The sequence below is a fragment of the Aotus nancymaae genome, unplaced genomic scaffold, assembly GCF_030222135.1.
Source record: "Aotus nancymaae isolate 86718 unplaced genomic scaffold, 86718_ANA_hifiasm-v0.15.2.pri h1tg000014l, whole genome shotgun sequence".
Classification (NCBI taxonomy): Eukaryota; Metazoa; Chordata; class Mammalia; order Primates; family Aotidae; genus Aotus; species Aotus nancymaae.
Genome location: NW_026988425.1, coordinates 74068658 through 74088133, shown reverse-complemented (window position 1 = coordinate 74088133; position 19476 = coordinate 74068658). Strand labels below are relative to the sequence as shown.

General features: G+C 43.1%; 1 protein-coding gene across 4 annotated transcripts in view; it reads left to right on the top strand.

Moving 5' to 3' along the window:
- Positions 1 to 17545: 17545 nt before the first annotated feature.
- The window catches only part of SSBP2 (single stranded DNA binding protein 2), a 336503-nt gene continuing 334572 nt past the window's right edge, over positions 17546 to 19476 (top strand). For 3 of the 4 annotated variants that reach the window (XM_012477556.3, XM_012477555.3, XM_012477552.2), the window contains exon 1: positions 17546 to 17682. In XM_012477556.3, coding sequence (XP_012332979.2) covers positions 17621 to 17682 — 62 coding nt within the window. In that variant the 5' untranslated portion in view covers positions 17546 to 17620. The remainder of the gene's footprint in view (positions 17683 to 19476) is intronic. The other variant, XM_012477553.3, reaches the window with a different exon arrangement.

Below are 19476 nucleotides of genomic sequence, written 5' to 3'. Positions count from 1 at the left end.
ATGAAGAATGGGAGCAAAAGGAATTTCAATCGTTTTTTCATGAAATCTGACCCAGAGTTGAACAAAGAGAATTCTAAAGCTTTTGCATATGCCATTTTTAGGGGCGGACATCAATCTTTTCCCCCCTTCTCTTGTGTTGCTTGAACAAAAAGAATTATTGAAACTGAACTTGTTCAGGTTTTTATAAATCAAGATGTCAACAAATACAAGCATGAGTCTAGTTACAACAAGAGACTGTAGTTTATAGAATAAAGCTAACCTGTTTTTTTAAGCTTTACAAAGAACTCATTGTTTATTCTCATGTAGAAACGTCTTGTAAAGCCGCTCTCTGTCAGGTATTCTATTTTTATTTAGTTGTTTCATAACTCAATTATAATGTTCCCCTTTACCTAATAATTAGGAGATAAAGAGCAAGAAGGCTGGAAACCTCTTCTTTTCCCCACTGTGTGTCAGTTACATTTCCAGATTGTTAATGGAGAGCAGTTGTGCCTGTGTAGGTGGCTCCTTGTCCCTGCTGGCCTGGCAGCTTACCTCTGCACAGTAGTAAGGGTCAGCTCGTGGAGAAAAGCCGGCCAGAGGCCTGAGCAGGGACTTCCTGTCATCTGGAACAGTCCGGGGCACAAGGAAAGATATCAGCAATAGGTGTTCAGATGACTCTCTAGCTCCCCTGGGAATACCAGTATTTCCCCTAATTCCACAATTGGGATTTAACACTCACTATGGGTAATTTGATGCACACGTTTTAGGGTCCATATTTGGTTGCATTTCAGCCTTTTTTTTGAGACAGAGTTTTGCTCTTGTTGCCCAGTCTGGAGTGCAATGGCTCAATCTCGGCTCACCGCAACCTCTGCCTCCTGGGTTCAAGTGATTCTCCTGCCTCAGCCTCTCAAGTAGCTGGGACTACAGGAGCGTGCCACCACGCCTGGCTAATTTTTTGTATTTTTAGTAGAGATGGGGTTTCTGCATATTGCTCAGGCTGGTTTTGAACTCCTGACCTCAGGTGATCCCCCGGCCTCAGCCTCCCAAAGTGCTGGGATTACAGGTGTGAACCATTGTGCCCGGCTGGTTGCATTTCACTCTTACAGATACATGCCTAGGTTTTTGTGGGCACTTACTACCTTTTGAACACCCTTTCTGTGTTTCAGGCATGCCCAAAGCAGGAGTCTGGCCTTTCCAAAGTATGAGCCCCAAACACACTTTCCCAGCTTCTCTTATAGCAAGGTTGCACTCTTAAATATATATAAATATTTGCACACATGTGACCTAGGCTCAGCCAGTACACCTTGGTTGGAGGAGAAGTTGTTTTGGAAGAGAACAATGAGAGGAAGTAGGTGCCTCACAGAATCCACTTTCTGGCAAAGGTGACAGTTGAGTTTCTAGCTGTGGGGGACGACAGTGGCAGACGGTCTGGCGTCCAGTGCCCAGTGCTAGCAGCACTCGTTGTGATAGAGGGGGAGGGCCACAGGGATCTTCTTGTTATACTCTTGATGGATACTGTGCCTAAGACCAAGATTTTTTTTTTACAATTAAAAAAACTTACAGGCATCTAATGTAATTGTTCATTACAGATATACACTCTGAAAATAAAAGCATTTAACTTAATTTGTTAGAATTTTTTAAAGTTATTAAGATGGTAGCTTTATGTGCATTATTTTCCATAGGCAAGTAATATAGCTTGTCATAGAGAAACTCAAGGACCAAAGTGTTTGTGGGAAACTGGCCTGGTCTGGTTACTCTTGAGATATTTGGGGGTCACATATGTGTTTATATATATTTAGTTTAGATATTATAATTTACCCATTTCTGAACATCCTTCCTCCTTTTTCCTCCATTCTCTTTTCACACCAGCATTATTGCACCAATCTGATTTTTCGGGGCCTGAGTGGAAAAGCCCTCTGAAATATAGCATGGCCTATAGGCAGAACCCCAATAGTTGGGTTAGGAAAGGGGTTACGATGGGAACTATGATATGAAAGTAGAACAGAAAACCCCATATCCATATTTTGGTAAAAAATACATTTTTTGAAGTTGATGCTATTTGTAATTTTCTAAATAATTTGCATATTATGAAAAAATCTTTTTTTTTTTTTTTTTTGAGACAGAATCTCACTCTATCACCCAGGCTGGAGTACAGTGGTGTGATGTCGGCTCACTGCAACCTCTGCCTCCCAGGTTCAAGCGATTCTCCTGCCTCAGCCTCCCGAGTAGCTGGGATTACAGGTGCCTGCCACCACACCTGGCTAATTTTTGTATTTTTAGTAGAGACGGGGTTTTGCCATGTTGGCCAGGATGGTCTCGAACTCCTGACCTCAGGTGATCCGTCCATCTCAGCCTCCCAAAGTGCTGGGATTACAGGCATGAGCCACCGCCCCCAGCCGAAAAAAATCGTATTTTCTAAGAATAAGTCAATTAGTTTAAAAAAATACAAGTCATTATTGAGCCATGATAATGGATCATGACCACCTTGACAGTATGGAAATAATTGCTGGGCCCAGAATCTGGAAATATACTTGAAGAAGATTAGTAGGCCCTGCTTTATAAGAGGGGGAATCATTGTAAAATATTTTCTCAGCCAGAATGACATACAGTATAATGTTGTATTACTGCAACATTACAAATTTATGGGATCTAAATCAATGAGTTTTAACCATAGAGATAAATTCCAAGGGATGAGGAATTTATGAACTCAGTACATAGTACCAAGCTACAGGAATCACAATTAAAGATCTTCACTATTTTCTGCCTCACTCTACCATGATGTTAAAAAAGACTGATATTCTAAACACTGATGAGCCAGACTTTATTTAGTCATTCTGTTGGTTTTTAAAATCATCTCCACTTCCTTCCTGTACCTTGTGTCTTATTTCTACATGGTAGTATTCCTGCTATAAATACTGTTCAGGTATTAGTGAGGCAAGCAAAGAGAATTAAATGTTTTGGTAAAAGTCCCTCAGGTGAGGCTGTAAGTGACTGGAGGAAGAAAACCACAGTTTGCTCCTAGCGTTCGGGAGGGCTCAGTATCACCTCCTCATCTTCCTTCCGGTTCTATGAACCTGCATGCTTGCTTTGTATGCCTCATTTTGTGATTTCCACTATATCCACAGAAAAGTATTAAAACAATATACTCATATTAATATTAACTTATTTCTGCTTTTTTTCATTTCATTCCTACTGGCATCTTATTATTAATAAATGATTTTAAACTCAATTTTGGATTCTTTTCTCAACACAATTTTCATGTTTCTATAATTCTAAAATAGTACTTCTAAGTATAGGAGATATAGCCATCTGGCTGGAGCAATCTAGATATAGTTCTACCAAGGCCAAGAATCTGGCCTGGTTCTATGTTTGAGCACCATCCAAACAGGGGTGTGCAGGTGTGGGAGGCACAGAGATCTTCTTTTAAGAAAAAACATGCTACTCTGCTGTGGGGAGTGTCAATATCTTCAAGGTCTGCCTCGGTTGCAAAAAACCACCTCTCCAGAGATTACATCCTTCCTGGGGCAGCTGGCAGTCAGTAAGTGAGGCTGGGATGTAAAGACCAGGACATTTTGGCCAGACAGAGGACACTCTGATGGCCAGTGTGTGCTCCAGAGATCTCTGCCAGATTGGTTTAGGCATTGTCAGGCCTGTAATCCTGTTAATGTCTTGCTCTGTCCAGTTCTACTTTCTTCACTTTTCCTTCACAAGGTTGATCCCTAATAAACATATGGTATTCCATCCTCATCTCAGAATCTGCCTCTGAAAACCTGACCAAGACAGCAGGAGAATAGCATGAGATCTGGAGGCTTCTCCAGTCAAGGTCTGAATCATCTAAGTCTGAATTTTGAAATGTTCCTTGTCTTGAATCTATCTATCTTTTTTAAAATAATTTTTTCTTTTGTTTGGTTGCTGTTTTAATTTGTGTGTGTGTGTATGTGTGTGTGTTGTGTTTGTGTGTGTGTTTTCCTTGTTGTTTATTTGTTTTTAGGAAGAATTATAGGAAGCTCTTTATATATTAGAAACCTGAAGAGAGTAAAATGTCGATTTCTTCATCAACTTCCACTGTTATTAAAAAGATGTGTTCTGCAAAAGTACTTGGTTCTATCATGTGAAATAATTTGCAGTTAAAGGACATATATAGGCAATATAAGTAAATGCATTCTAATAAAAGTAAATGCTTTTTGTCTATGTAAAATCTATGGGTATTTAATTAATATCATCTTGCTAGAAGTTGGTCAAATAGATCATCTTTGCCCACTCTTTTGAAATGCGCACACAGTAGTCCCAGCTTTTTGAAATCTTTAGATCGCTTGCAATTCTCTCCTCTCTGTTCCTTACTTTACCTAGTGTGACTCATACTTTTATCAGTTCTCACTTGGATTCTTGTGCTGTCCCCTACACTGGCTTCCTGTCTCTCTCTATCTTTCCACACAGCTTTCAGAGTGAGTTTTCTAAATTGCAAATCTGATCAGGTCATTTCTCTACTTAAAATCCTCCAGTGGCTCCCCAAGGCTATTTGAGGATTTAAAATCCAGTCTTTTTTGTGGTACTCATAGAAAGCTGTTCACAAATCAGTCTTTGCTTACCCTCCAGCTTTCTCTGCACAACTGCCTCACAATCACCCCACTCCAGGCAAATTTCCTGTAGCTTCTGGTATGTGCATGGTCTCCCTTCCCCTTTTGCCTTTGTACATGCTTCTCCCTTTGTTCAAATGTCCTTCTCTACTTTTATTAATTTTTTTTAATTAAGGTAAGTCTTATTCTTCCTTTAAGGCTCCACTCAAACATAAAGCAAGCTCTAGGTGTGGGTATTCCTCTGTGACCCAAAGTATTCACTGCCACTAACATCTTTCACAGCACTTAGAAGACTATATTGAACACATAAGACTCTTACACTCCCCTCTAGACTATGGAATCCTCAAAGTCAGAAATTTTATCTGTATACCCCAAGACTTAGTGCTGTGCCCAGCCCATAATGCATACTTAGGAAATTTTTGTGCCTTTCTCTAAACCTCTTTTTGGCTGCTACTGCTTCTTATAAATTTTCGCATGCCCTCCATTGCTTAGCAAACACTGTGTTGCTCAATACTGCATACTGTAGGTGTTCAGTGAATGTTTGTTGAGTGGATGACTATACTGCTGTTGTTGTATTTCCATTCTACCACCAATAAATGCTTAAAAGATTGCAGTTACCAGGAGCAGCTTAGAAAAATATTTGAAGTGTTGATTGACCAGTAGAAGTCTCTGAAGATGTTTTTATTTCACTCCAGAGCAGTCACCTAAACCGTGAACTACAAGCTAATAGTATTCACAGGAGAGTGACTTTGTCTGTTTGCCTAGACTGTTTGTGATATTAGCTATGCAAATAAATATTTTGATTGTTCATTTGGGAGAAGAGGATTACTTGCTGACTGTCTTGAAGTATATATAGGCTTATTATTAGGAGAATGATGACTAATTTTCCCCCCATTGCTACAGCCGATTCAATGAGGAAAAGTACTTAAGTCATAACTAGTTAAAGATAAGAAAAAATTTCTTTACTGGAATCTAGGGACATTGTGGAAACTCCTTTGCAGATGTGATTAGATGACATCAAAATTCCAGTTTTCACCCTTAAATCTGTGAAATTCAAAAGGATGTCATTACAATGACTAACTGCTACCCATAAAAAGGCTGTTGAATTTGGTGTTACATATACTATTCACTACATTCAAAAATGAGTTAGCGGGTACATTCTATGAGTACAGAACTATCTTGGGCACTGCTGGAAAATCACAGCATTATCTCTGTTCTTATATCCCTGTTTTTATGTCTTGGGACAAAAAGACACAGGAACAGTCAAGTTTTAGTAAAAGGCGGCCTGTGTGTATGATACAGATTGTGTCTACGGCCATACCACCCTGAACACACAGGATCTCATCTGACACAAATTGTAAGTGCAGAGAATGGCTAACAAAGGAGCTGGAGTTGGAGGGGAACAGGGAGAGCCATTCAAGGTAAGGAGAGTTGTATGCATCAGGTATGTGGTTTTGTGGTTACGGACCCTATAGGTTACAGACAAGCTCTACTGAGAAGAAAACACTCATAAATATTTACTAAGCACTTATGATGCGCTAAGCTCTGTGCTAAACCCAGTATGTGTGTTTTTTCATTTAATCCTCATCACAACACTAATATGTAGTTAGTAACATCATCTCGCTTTGTAGTTCATGAAACTGAAGTTAAATGACTGGCCTAAGATCATACAGCTGATAATTGGTGGAACAGGGAATTCAAATCTGGTCATCAGACTTCAGCAAATGGGACTAAAATTTAATTCTGGAAACATTAGCAAATAGCTCCCAAAAGCAAGGCACAAAATGAATTGGTAATTCTGGGGCTTGAAAGCAGTGACATGACTTCCTCAACAACGTATTTTCCCCATATCAAGCTCAACATGTAGGTAAGCTGAAAATGCCTTTGAATGAATAGACTATTTTCAAGGAGTGCATACTCTAGTAGGGAAGACAGACATGCATAAGTAACTATAATCTCCCCAAAGCTGTAGGTGCTGATGGATCACACTGGATACAAATCTGAGGGGAGAGGAAGTTATCCTATAAGCAGTGGGGAGGTATTGAGGTTTTTGAGCAGGAGAGTGACATGATGAAAGCTTATTACTGAAAACTTAATCTGCTGACTGTGTGCTACTTGTTTCCTTATGGTCAGCAACATTAAGCCACGTGGAACTCCAAGCAAGTTAGATCTGAGATGATAGAAGAGAGGGGGAAATATTTCTCTCTTTCATGTCCTGCTCACCAGAACTCTGCTAAATTGGTTTAGATGCTGGAACAATAAATTGCAGTAAGAGCAGAAGCCTAAAATCTAAATGTGTGCTGACACTTTCTGTTCAATCACTGTTGTTTCTAAGAATACAAGGAGCCCCCAGATGGTTGGGGTAGGGTAGAGGGCTGGAAAGAATGCATGCTGCAAATATCTAAGACAGATAAGGTCTCAGGTCAATCTTGTATGATATTTTTAGAGTAATCTATTCATTTATTCATTCAATCAATGAATATTTGTTTATTGAGAGCCACTGTACCAGGTACAATTCTGGGTTTTGGGACATAGGGATCCAGTACTCTGGAGACGAACAGTAAGATTGCTGCCTCTATGAAGTATGCGAACTAATGAGTAATTCATACCGTAAACGTTTCAGGTAGTGACATATGACTATAAAGAAAATTAACTGAAACAACAGGATGAGGAGTGACTGCGGATGAGGCACTAAACACTCTAGAAAGGACTCTCAGAGAAAATCTCTCAGTGGAATTGAACTTCGAGAAGACTTGAATAAGGAGAAAAAAAAAATCAGCCATGCAAAGAGCAGAAAAAAGAGCATTCTAGGCAGAGGAAATAGCCAGGGCAAAGGCCCTGAGGCTGGAAGTTAGAAAAAGAGGCAGCAAGAACTGTGAGCTTTGCCATTAGCCACATTAAGGACTTGGAAGAGTACATCTGAAATAAGACCTCTTCAAATACCGTGACAGTGAAACATTTTGACAATTAACAATTTGATGAATCTCCTTATTGTTTATTTTGTTCTTAATAACCAATTTAAATTTTCTAGCTAAAAATGAGTATTTAAAATAGTTAATTTGGATATAAACTGACAAATAACAAAAAAGAAATAGAGGTTATAGATAATAAGAAGTCAACAAAATGGATGAAGAGTTTCAGAAGATCACCTTGGGAAGGGTGGTGGTGGTGAGGGTTGGAAATGAAAGGCTGAAAATCATGTACTATTTATTAATTTAATAAATCTGTCTTGATGTCAATGTAATCGAATGTTGCCACAAAATAATGGTCTCCTGCTGCTACATAAATGTTGAGGCCAAGCTCTGATGTTTATTTTCAAGACAGGAGACATTGATCCTTCACTAATAGAATATTACAAGTTTATTTCTATTATGCTAAGTAACCAAAGTTGATTTCATTGTTTGATTTGATGGATGTTGGTGCTGTCAGAGTTCAGAATAGTCTGGGGCTAGGAAGCCAAGAGGATGAATATTTTCTTGTCTTAATTAGGCATACTTGAATTTCATTCTAGTATCAAATCAATAAAGGAAAATTTTGGGGTACTGAGTCCCTGGGATTCTTCTTCTGACGCCTCAGGGATTGGAACTATTTGGCATAAGATTGCTGTTCTCCTAAAACCAAGAGACAACTCTGGAGCCAGGCAGTGAGTGATTTGGATGGGGCCCCACCGAATTGGAAAGGCAACAGGAAATGTGATGAGAGGAAAAAGACAGCTATAACAATAGAAGGAGGAAGTGAAGCCAGAAAAACAAGGCAAGAAGAAAAAGTAACAGTGAACTACAATAATCCATGAGGAAATGAAAACCACACAGAAAAGAAAACAACACAACAAAAAACCTAAAGGGAATTGCAACCTGCTGATTTAGATGCAGGGGACTCGTTTTTGACCATTTCCAGAGGTAGGGCTCTTATTTGCAGTGATCCAGTAAATGGATGGTACTGCCCAGATTTCCCTTTTCCTATGCAAAATGTGAATTAAAACAAAGCTCTCTGTTTTCAGGTTTTATGTACCACAGATCACACAGACACATGGAACTGGGAAATGTGATCGACTTGAAGAGTGAATACAGTGAAGATTGGAAAGAAGACATGAACTGGTCAATTTAGTAGGAGTAAGGAAAACTCATCTTTTAAATATCGAAGGAGAAATTTATTGAAGAAGCCAAAGTATCCATTTTATAGTAGTGAAAATGGGAGGAAATGATGGACCCGAGGAAAGATAAGTCTCCAATAAAGCAGGATGTAGCTTGGTGTTTCTGATTCCCCCTACTCAGGAGGTTTAGGGGCTGACCGTGCTGATGTACTAGCCACAAGCCCTATTCGAATGGCCCAATTGTGTTTAGCCCAACCTGAATTCACAGAGAAGTTTGTCCTTCTAGAATCATAGTACATGAAGTAGCAAACTCTAAGGGGTACAGGTGGTTGGAAGAATTTGTGTATCAGATTCCTGGAAGGCTTGATGATATAGGGAGGCTGGGTGTGACTCTCAATCTGGTTATTTATTAGTTGTGTGAACCAGAAAAAACGTGCAAATAATAATACCTACCTCACAGGATTTCTTTTTTTTTTTTTTAGATAGGGTCTCACTCTTTTGCCCAGGCTGGATTGCAGTAGCACAATCACGACTCACTTGATCCTCAGGTGATCCTCCCACCTCAGCCTCCCAGGTAGCTGGGGCTACAGGTTCACACCACCATGCTCAGATAATTTCATATATATATATATATATATATATATTGCATTTTAGGCTGTGGGGTACATGTGCAGAACATGCAGGATTGTTGCACAAGTACACACATGGCCATGTGGTTTGCTGCCTTCATCTCCATCACCTGTATCTGGCATTTTTCCCCATGTTATCCCTCCCCAACTCCCTAACCCCTACTGTCCCTCCCCTAGTCACCCCTACAGACCTCAGTGTGTGATGCTCCCCTCCTTGTGTCCCTGAGTTCTCATTGTTCAACACCCGCCTATGAGTGAGAACATGCGGTGTTTGATTTTCTGTTCTTGTGTCAGTTTGCTGAGAATGATAGTTTCCAGGTTTATCCATGACCCTACAAAGGACACGAACTCATTTTTTCTTATGGCTGCATAGTATTCCATGGTGTGTATGTGTGACATTTTCCCTGTCCAGTCTATCATCAATGGGTATTTGGGTTGGTTCCAGGTCTTTGCTATTGTAAACAGTGCTGCAATGAACATTCGTGTGCATGTATCCTTATAAGAGAATGATTTATAATCCTTTGGATATATACCCAGTAATGAGATTGGCCCAGCTAATTTTTAAACATTTTTTTTTTTTTTGTAGAGATGGGGTTTTGCTATGTTTCCCGGACTGTTTTGTAACTCCTGGGTTCAAGTAATCCTCAACCTTCCAAAGTGTTGGGATTACAGGTGTGAGCCACTGTGCCTGGCTTCAAAGAATTGTTAAAAGCATTGAAACACCACTGTAGGTAAAACACTTAGTGCCAGGCGCATTGTATGAGCTTAATACATGTTAGTTCATGTTAACACATAAGGAGTCTGTAGCATGGGATGCGAAACTGAAGTTATTGCATGGTTGCACCATATAATGTTGCCAGCAGTCACTACCTTTGACTTACAAAAATAGTGATTTCATTTCTCTTTCTTTTCCTCCTTCCCTTCCTTCCTCTCTTCCTTCTGCCTCTCTCTCTTTCTTTTTTTTCTGAGATGGAGTTTCGCTCTTGTTCTCTAGGCTGGAGTGCAATGGTGCGATCTTGGCTCATTGAAACCTCTGCCTCCTGGGTTCTCTTGCCTCAGCCTCCCTAGTAGCTGGGATTATAGGCATCTGCCACCATACCCAGCTAATTTGTTTGTATTTTTAGTAAAGACAGGGTTTCACTATGTTGGCCAGGCTGGTCTTGAACTCCTGACCTCAGGCTATTCACTCATCTCAGCCTCCCAAACTGCTGGGAATACAGGCATCAGCCACTGCACCTGGCTTTTTCTTTTTCTCTCTCTCTCCAGGGTCTTACTCTGTTGCCCAGGCTGTAGTGCACTGGTGTGATCATAGCACACTGCAGCTTCAAACTCCTGGGCTCAAGTGATCCTCCTGCCTCAGCCTCCTGAGTAGCTAGGATCATAGGCGTGCGCCACCATGCCCAGCTAATTTTTAAATTTGTTGTACATACAGGGTCTCTCTGTGTTGCCCAGGCTGTTCCAGAACTCCTGGGCTCAAACAGTCTTCCTGTCTAGGCCTTCCAAAGTGCTGGGATCATAGGTGTGAGCCATACGCCTGGCCAATTTCATATATTCCCACTAAACTTCCAACTTTATATATATATATATATATATATTATATTGCATATCTTACATATACATGAAAGATTATGTATATTCATTACATATCTTATATACATATGAAACACATATATTTGCCATACATATGATAGGAAATATGTATAGTAACATATATAAACTGGAAGATAAGGTGATAAGATGGAGTACTGTGCATCACCTGCTCATTACCCTTTGGTAAGCTCCGTAGGTTTTCAGAAAATTCCTGGGGCATGGATGTGTCTTCTTGTGTCATAAATGATAAATGCTTCTTTAAAGTAAAGAAAAAAACCCAAACTATAAAACAGAACTGGCACCTCCTAAAAAGGCACAGAAGCCAAGGCAAGAAAAAGGAAGCAGTATGGGAAAGTTGGGGTGTAGGGACAACTCTTTCAGAGTGACGGGAGAGCGTACCCTGACCTAGGCCTGCCCCGGCCCGCCACACTGCTCCCCAGACTACCCAAATCCATCACCACAGTGTGCTGTTTGCTATCTCCCTTCTAGAAACCAGACCAGGCTGAAAAGCCAGGATAAATGGATATAGTGCTCCTGAGCCTTTAATTTCTGGGCATCTCAGTGTCAATAATAGTACTGTAGAAGAATATTCCAGAGGTTAGTATCTTTGGCAAAAACTGTCTTTAACCCAGAGAGTTGCAACAACTTTAGCCTCAAGTCAGATCCATAGGCTTGTAGACATTGTTTAAGGTTCTCCTCAAAGAACTGAAAATCTCATGAGACTTACAGGGAGGACAGGGCAGGAGGTAAGTACAGAATAGTAGTAGCAGACCAACCATTAGACAGAAATATATTCTTTCTTAACTTCCTTAACATGGTCCTCCAAAATCACAGACAACATGAGTCTTAGAAGTTGGGCAAGGCTAGTGGGAATTTGCCCTGTTACTGTCAATACCTCAGCACCATATGGCAGGGGGATCCTTCTGTTTTCTGCCTGAAGAATTTAGGTGCAAAGAAAAAACCTGAAGCATTTGAAAAGCTAAAGACAATGACACTGTAAAATCTGAAGAGGAATCTGACTGTACATGTATCACCTCATGGTATATGATGGTGCTGGGAGGTGGAATTGCCACCATGGAATACACATAAATTTTCAGAAACTACTGTACTTATTATACTGTAATACATAGGACATAGCCCAGTTGGTTTCAAAGACTTTTTGAGCAACCCCCAACCCCCAAATTTTAAGTGTCCTCTATGTCTTTGACAGGCGCATATGACCATGGTAAGATTGTTTATACTCTATAGCTTATGATTGCCAATGGCAATATTCAGCCCTTGTCTTAAACAGATTTTACTTGGCGTAATATATTTTTAACCACTTATTTTAAAATGATCTAAAGGCAAATAAAATGCAATAGCAGTATAATATATTGTCATCTTTCTTTCCTGCCACACTTGGTTAAGAGGGTCCGATTATGTTGGAAAATTATGAAAAGCAAATGTAGTAGGTGTTTTTTCTCTGTTTCCATTTCCAACAGAAGGAAATGACACTGCCTGGAATGTTGTATAGCCTCCCTCTTGAGACTGGGGCTTTTGTTAGCTCCAAGAGTGCAAAGATATCATATTGGCATAACCTTACTAGGTGAAAAACCATTGTGAAGATTTAGGAATGCACTAAAAAAAATGGTAATACTTTTGAATAAAGAACACTCTTTGGCACACTTCCTATTACATAACTCTTAATGACAAAAATCCAGCCAGTGAACAGGACAACACTTGGAATTTGTTTTGCAAAACACTACAGTATATGAAATTGCCATAGATGGTTGCCCTGGTTTTCCATTTTTGATCTTCCGCTTATGTATAATTCTTTGTATCAGGATAATTTTGTTTTATTCTAAGCCACTAAACTTCACATTCTTGGTAGTGCTGAAAAAGACTAGACACTCTAGGGCTGGAACTCTTTGGAACTGGTAGATCTGCACACCATGTCTCCTAACATGTTGGTAAGTGTTTATGAATATGTAAATTGGGATTTTAAAACTCCAGGGCGATAGGTTAAGCAAACAGTCATTGCCTCAGATTAACTGATGTTAAACCAATCATAGTGTGTTAAAAAATGTTAATTTGAGGCCCAACTTCATTTATTATTCTGGTGTAAGTGACTAAATTGCACAGTATTATAGTTGCAATGACTATTCATTTCATTCCTTTGGTACCTGGCATTTGAGCATTTTGTGAATCTGAGCATGCTGGTCTGTTCTGCCTGGGAGTGAAGTTTCACAAGGTAGTTTGAATGACAAACATCTTAGAGCTTGCTCACATTCCTTGGTGGAATAGTCACTTCTGAGAGAAAGAGGTGTGGCTTCGCGGTCTGGGAAAAGGACTGCTGGCCAGGAACATGGAGTTCTTCTGGAACTAGTTCTGTTTTCTTTATGGATCAGCCAATGCTAATGAATATATCTAGGACTCAGTTTACCGAGTTTAACAAGCTGGTTAGGGAAATCTCATGAACTGGGATGTATTGAGTAATCATGAATGAATATCTGTTAAATGATTTGAAACGAAAAGTGGTATGAATGCAATTGAGCTGTTATTTGAATAACTGATTCATTTTATGAAACAAGTAATAGAAGTTTTATTTTTGGGGAAAATTACTCTAAAACAAGAAAATTTATTTTAATGTTTAAATAGTTTTTCTAAATATTTTTATTTCTAAGTGGTTTTTTCAAGTTAATAAGCTAAATGTTCTATAGGATGCACATAATTAAATTCATGATTAGCTTCCATTTAAAGATAAAAAGGTGGTCTATTTGTTCTGTATAACACAGGTAAATCTTTTCTGAGGTCCCATGCACTGTAAGAATGTAGACATTATTAACCTTAATGTTCTACAGAAAAAAAATTAGGATCAAAGAAATGTATAGTCAATCCAGAGCTTGAGCAGGGTGGTAAAATGAACTGCCTGTTTTAAAGTGATGAAGACTTCCAAGAATTAGATGTAGGTTCCAGAAAGAGAAAATTGTGCATACATGCCCAAACAAAATGGGGGTAGGGATGAGGAGAGAACTAATGATTGAGTTATTGTGATGTTCTATATCTGAAAGAATAAAGTTAAAAAAAAATCAACCTCAAATGCAAATGTTCCATTCTGGTGGCATTGCTGGTCAGTGTTTTCCTATCCCAAATCCAGGCCCCCCAAATTAATCAATCTCATATGTGGGTTAAAAAAAAACCTCTAAAAATATATTGTGATTCTCTACACTAGGAAGCTTTAAATTTCCTATCTTTTCCCGCTTTTTAAAAAATGTAAACAAAACAATGGATCTTCAATTCTGTATCTGGGATCTCAAACTTGGCTCTGAATATGTGTTTCAAATCTCATTAATTACAGTACTGGTCCCAGGAGATACAGTTGCTGATGCAAAGAACACTCTTTGTACTCAAAATAATTTGAACAAGGGCAAAGAAGCATTTTATTTACATGTGTAAACATTTAGAGGAAAATAAAACAGAGATGGTACAGGTAGCTGCTGAGCTGTTTTAATGATAATTGATTTGATTACTTAAGCTTTAAGGTTACTATATATAGGATACATATACATATAAAAGTCATGTTTTCACTTTGTATATTTGTCAGATGGGAGAACATTCTTGTAAAGGTAACTCTGACATTAACTTGGCAAGTTCTGAACTAAGACCTTTTAGCATTTTATTCTTTCCAGAGACTAAGATCAAATTGTTCTAAATTCCATACCATACTGTGCAGATCTATAATTTATTTATTTTTTAAACATCAGAAACTATGCCATTACCCACAGGACTTTTACATGTAACAAATCTGGGTAAAGACCAATCAAATGAATAAATTACAGCAGAAGACAGCAAATAGCTTCTCCTGTTTTCTTTCTTCATTTTCCTTTATAGGAAATAGGAAATTAAATCACGGCTATTTGTGGTCTTGCACTACGAGAACACATATGGGCATACATTTTCATCCTATTAACAAGTTTGTTGACTTGGCGGCAGAAAGTAAAGCACACTGTAAAGATGTCTTAATGCCTTACTTGAGGAGGGTCATCTATTAATGCACAGCCCAACCTAAAAGTCTTACATTAAACTCTGGTGGTACCCGTTGGCTGCCTTTAAATGGATACTGAAGAGCAAAGGCAAGCAGCCTTGGTTATACACAAGAACCACTTGGAGCTTATAAAAAAAATGCAGGTACTTGGGTCCATCCCCAAGGTTTCTGATCCAGTTAGTATATAAACAAACAAAACCCAACAACAATGAAAATAAAGGCAATTCTAATGTGCCATGATTGAGAAGCATAGTTAAGAGAATCCCAACACCAGTGCAAGGATAATGCCTACTTTGTTTTTGGATAGTAGGACAAAGACCACCTTACTTAGTTCATTTTTCCAGGGGCAGGCAGAAGGGTGGCTGAGAAGGTGCCAGAGCTCTCTGGGAAGTGACAGCATTCTCTGAGCAGCATATTTTAGGGAGTATACTATGTGTGATGGAGCTTTGAGATACTAAAAATTTCTGTGTTAAAGCCCATGGAAGTAGATAATTGAACAACAAATTACATAATGCTAACCTTGAAGTTGAGTCTGTAAACTGTGGCAACATTATACACATTTGAGCATTTTGAGCAAAAGTTCATTAGGAGAGGCTGACTGGCTCAGCTTCACTTCAATCACCCAATCATTGCAGGTCATTAGAAAGAGAAAGGAGAATATGAATGCGATATCCCAACCACCCATTCACTGTAAGCCATTAGAAACAGACAGGAGAATTCTGAAGTTAGAAACGGCAAATTACTTCTCTTGGAAATTAATCTACTTAAGCCGGTGTATTTTTTTCCCCACTCCCCCCTCCCATTTCCTTGATTGGCTGAATTTTTATCCTTTTAATAAAAGTGCTTTTTTTTCTTGTATCTTGTGTGTTTTTTTAAACCATGTCTGTCCTCTTTTGTATTTTTAATCTTTTGCTCTGACATTCTACGGCTTCTTCATGAATCCTGTATCTTCTAGTCTTTTCATCTTTATATACCTCACTTTTCCCATGTTTTTTTTTTCCTTTTCCTTAACACGAGTATAGAAAGTCCTTCCTCTTTATTTTGCCCAGTTTTGATTTATGTTTGGTTGCCAACCCCGCTTTTGATTCTCGACCTCTCATTTTTGCTAACTGCCCTTCCTTAACCTTCTGTTGATGTTTTATTCCTATCAGTTCTGTCAGTGCTCACACCCATTTCTTTCCTTTCCATCTATCTCTGTATCTCCATATGCATTTTTATGATCCTACTACTAAATGCTGAAAGATATATGTGTGTGGAATAGAACGGTACTTTAGTCCACGCGAATCCTATTTCCCTGTCCTCCCACAGCTATTTCTTGTCTATTCATCCTTTCCAGATGTCGCCCTGTCCCACTCCCATCTGTACCCTTCTTCCCAGTTTGAAGCCCATCTTCTTTCTAACCCCATTTGCACCCGTCTGATTTTACAGCCAAGGATCTCAACGAGATAAAGGATGCAGAGTTCTACTGGGAACCAGGTTGTGTGTGTTTCAGAAACTTTTGCGCGTTTACTGAAATGGGATTAGGGATTTGGATACAGAAACATTCTCGGGCAGCCTTTCAGCCCTGGCACAGCTTTGTACACCTTGGAGCGAGCTGGGGCCTATTCTAACCGGCAAGGACAGGGAAGTCTTTCAAGACCTTCTCTGGCGTTTTTCACTCCAGAGGTCAGGATGAATAGGCATCACCGACCCAAACTGTTAAACCAGGCCGGGTGGGGAAACCTGGGGCCCTCTTCTGCGGCAGATCTGGCGAGGTGTCCATGGCGCCGCGTGGCTCCGTGCGAGGAGGGGTTGGGGTACCAGCCGCTGCGGCCGCAGGAGTCACCGGGCCTCTTTGGGAGGTCCGCTCACCTCTCACAGAGGAGGCCGACCCCAGCCCAGGTACTCCCCTGGGGAGCAGGGCGCGGCCCGGGTGCCGCCGCCGCAGCGGCGCCGAGGGCCAGAGGTGCAGTGTCCCCCCAGGAGGGAAGGCGAGTCGCTCTCGGTCGCTCAGCCAGAAGGTCGAGGGAACAGCGCTGGTGTCCCTCGTCAGCCGGCCCTCCGGGAACTGGGCGGGGGCGACACCCCAGGGAGTAGGGCTGAGGATGGCAGAAATCAATCGTGGGTACCGGCGCGAGGTCACGTACAGGAGAGGAGCGAAAGAGGGGCTGGTGGGGGCCCCAGGACGTCTGGGGCCGTTGCTCTGTCTGTGGACTCGGCGGGCGCCCCGAAGTCTGGGGCCGCCACGGCTCCAGCTCCGCCGGCTCCGGCCGGAGACTCCAGGCCGCAGTTTCTCCTCCTCCCGGCGCCTTCTCTCCAGTGAGGAGCCGAGCGCGGGCGGCGCGGGGGGAGGGGTGGCGGCGGAGAGAACAGCCAGTTGTTTAAAATCCTTCTAGAGCAGTTTCTAATTCCCCCCTTGCGCCCGGGTTCGGAGGGGGGAGGGGGGGAGGAGAGCGGGTGGAGGGAGGAGAGCGGAGAGGGAAGGAGGGAGGGAGGGAACCGGGGAGGGAGGGAAGGAGGGAGGAGACTGCCGCTGAGGCTGTAGCCGCCACCGCGCGCTTCGGCAGGCCGGAGGGAGGGGGAGGCCTGTCAGTCTCGCGCGTTGCCTGGGCGAAGGGGGCGGAGCTTTGGCGTGGGGCGGCCAATAGTGGGGGTGGCTGCGTGGGTCGCCATGGGGACGGGGCTGTTCCCGGGGAGGCTGTGATGGGTTGACAGGTGCGTGACAGTGGGAGCTGCTCTCGGCACAAGCATGTACGGCAAAGGCAAGAGTAACAGCAGCGCCGTCCCGTCCGACAGCCAGGCCCGGGAGAAGTAAGTGTCTCCGCTTCTCACCCACCTCCGCCTTCACACGCGCGCACACTCACGCACGCACTCGCACACTCTGGGAGACACAGACACTCTCCGCCCGGGGACGCCGGGGGTGGGCTGGCAGGGGGAGGGGTGCCGCGGTGGGGGCGTGTGGTGCGGGGAGCGGCGCTTTTCCTGGAGGTGCGGGCGCGGGGCGGGCGGCCGCAGGGGGCTGTCCGCAGGAGGGAGCGGGTGTGTTGAGGGGCGGCGGTGGTGCTGGTGGTGTGGATGGAAACTTGTTTGGGTGATTGAGGGAAATAACCCGCGGGTTCACCTTCCAAAGTAACTTTCGAGCTGGGGTCCGGGGCTCCGGGGACCCGGGGAGCCGCCGAGGTGGCGGCAGGGGCAGCTGCGTGGAGGAAGGCGCGCGGTGGGAATGTAGGTGTTTGGCGGGCCGGCCGAGGTTGGGGCCGGGGTCGGGCGGGCGGCGCGGGGAGCGCGGCGGCGGGGGCCCGGGCGCTGGGGCTCGGGGCGGCGAGCACGGTGAGAGGCGAGGGCGGCGGTGCCGGGCGCGCGGCGGGCGGAAGCCGGGCGTGGAGCGGCCGAGCGGGGCCCCGCGGGGCGCGGAGACGCGCGCGGGGCGCGGAGGGCGTGTGCGGGTGTGGACCGGGTGGGCGTCCGGGCTTTCCTGGGCTAGCGACGGACTCGGCGCCCGCAGTCCCCTGCGCGGCGCGGAGCTGGGGTGGAGGCGGGTGGGCGCCGGAGACGCCTCTGAAGTTTGGGAGTCGGAGAGGGACGGAGTTCCCTGGGAGCCAAACTGTGCTGGCGAGGAGCGGGGTCTGTTGGAGGAGGCCGGCGTTTCTGCCTCTCGCAGCGGACCCAACTCCGCGGCGGCGGCGGGCGAACTTTTTGTGAGGCTGGCAGCCCCCGAGCAGCGGGAGGGGCGGGCCCGGCGGGGCGGTGGTCGGGGGCGCGCGGAGGGGAGCTGTGGGAGCCGCCGGGGACGCCGAGGAGGGCAGCTGCGGCGGGGAGGGGCAGTGGTCCAAAAAGGGGTTTGTGGGAGGGGAGACGCGTTCAGGTGGGAAGGAGCCGCTTGGTTGCAGTTGTGGGGAGATACAGGTGTTAACTTCGGTGGGAGCCCAGGAGGCGGCTGGCGAGAACAGAGCCCCTCCCTGCCCGGGTTGCCACTGTCACGGCACACTGCAAAGCAGAGAGGTTTGCTGCTATTCTTGTGTACTTGTAACGGTGATTTGGTTGTTACTAAAAATGAGAACGAATAGTGACTGTGACCACTGAGGAAGAACCCCCCTCCCTTTTTTTTTTTTTTTTTTTTCTAAACTATGCAGCAGATTAAACAGTGATTCCCAGTAACCACTTAAACTCTGAGGGTCAGGGTTATCCTTGTCATTGAACGCACCCCGTCTTTCTGAGGGGGGTTCAGACCAGGCGAAAAGTCTGAGAGCATCTCTCAAAGGTACTTTGGTTACCTTGCGCACAGAAATAGCTGCATAAATAAAAACCGAATGCGCAGGCGACTGAGTTTTTCTCCTTGCTTTAGGCAGTTACTCTCCCCCTGAAAGTTTCGTGTGCCCTAGGGATGGGAACATTTCCTAATCTTTATGTTGGCAGCAACACACTCAGTTCCCGTAGGATTTAGAGGTATCAGGCCTTGTTGTAGCAAAGCAAAACAAAACAAACAAAACAAAAAAAAATTAGGAGAGAGGCTGGTTTGTTTTTTTCCAAGAGATATTTTCTGAGCTGCATTCAGGATCTTGTTGCTGTGATAAGGAATATGTAAAAGACGTAGCGTTATAGCCT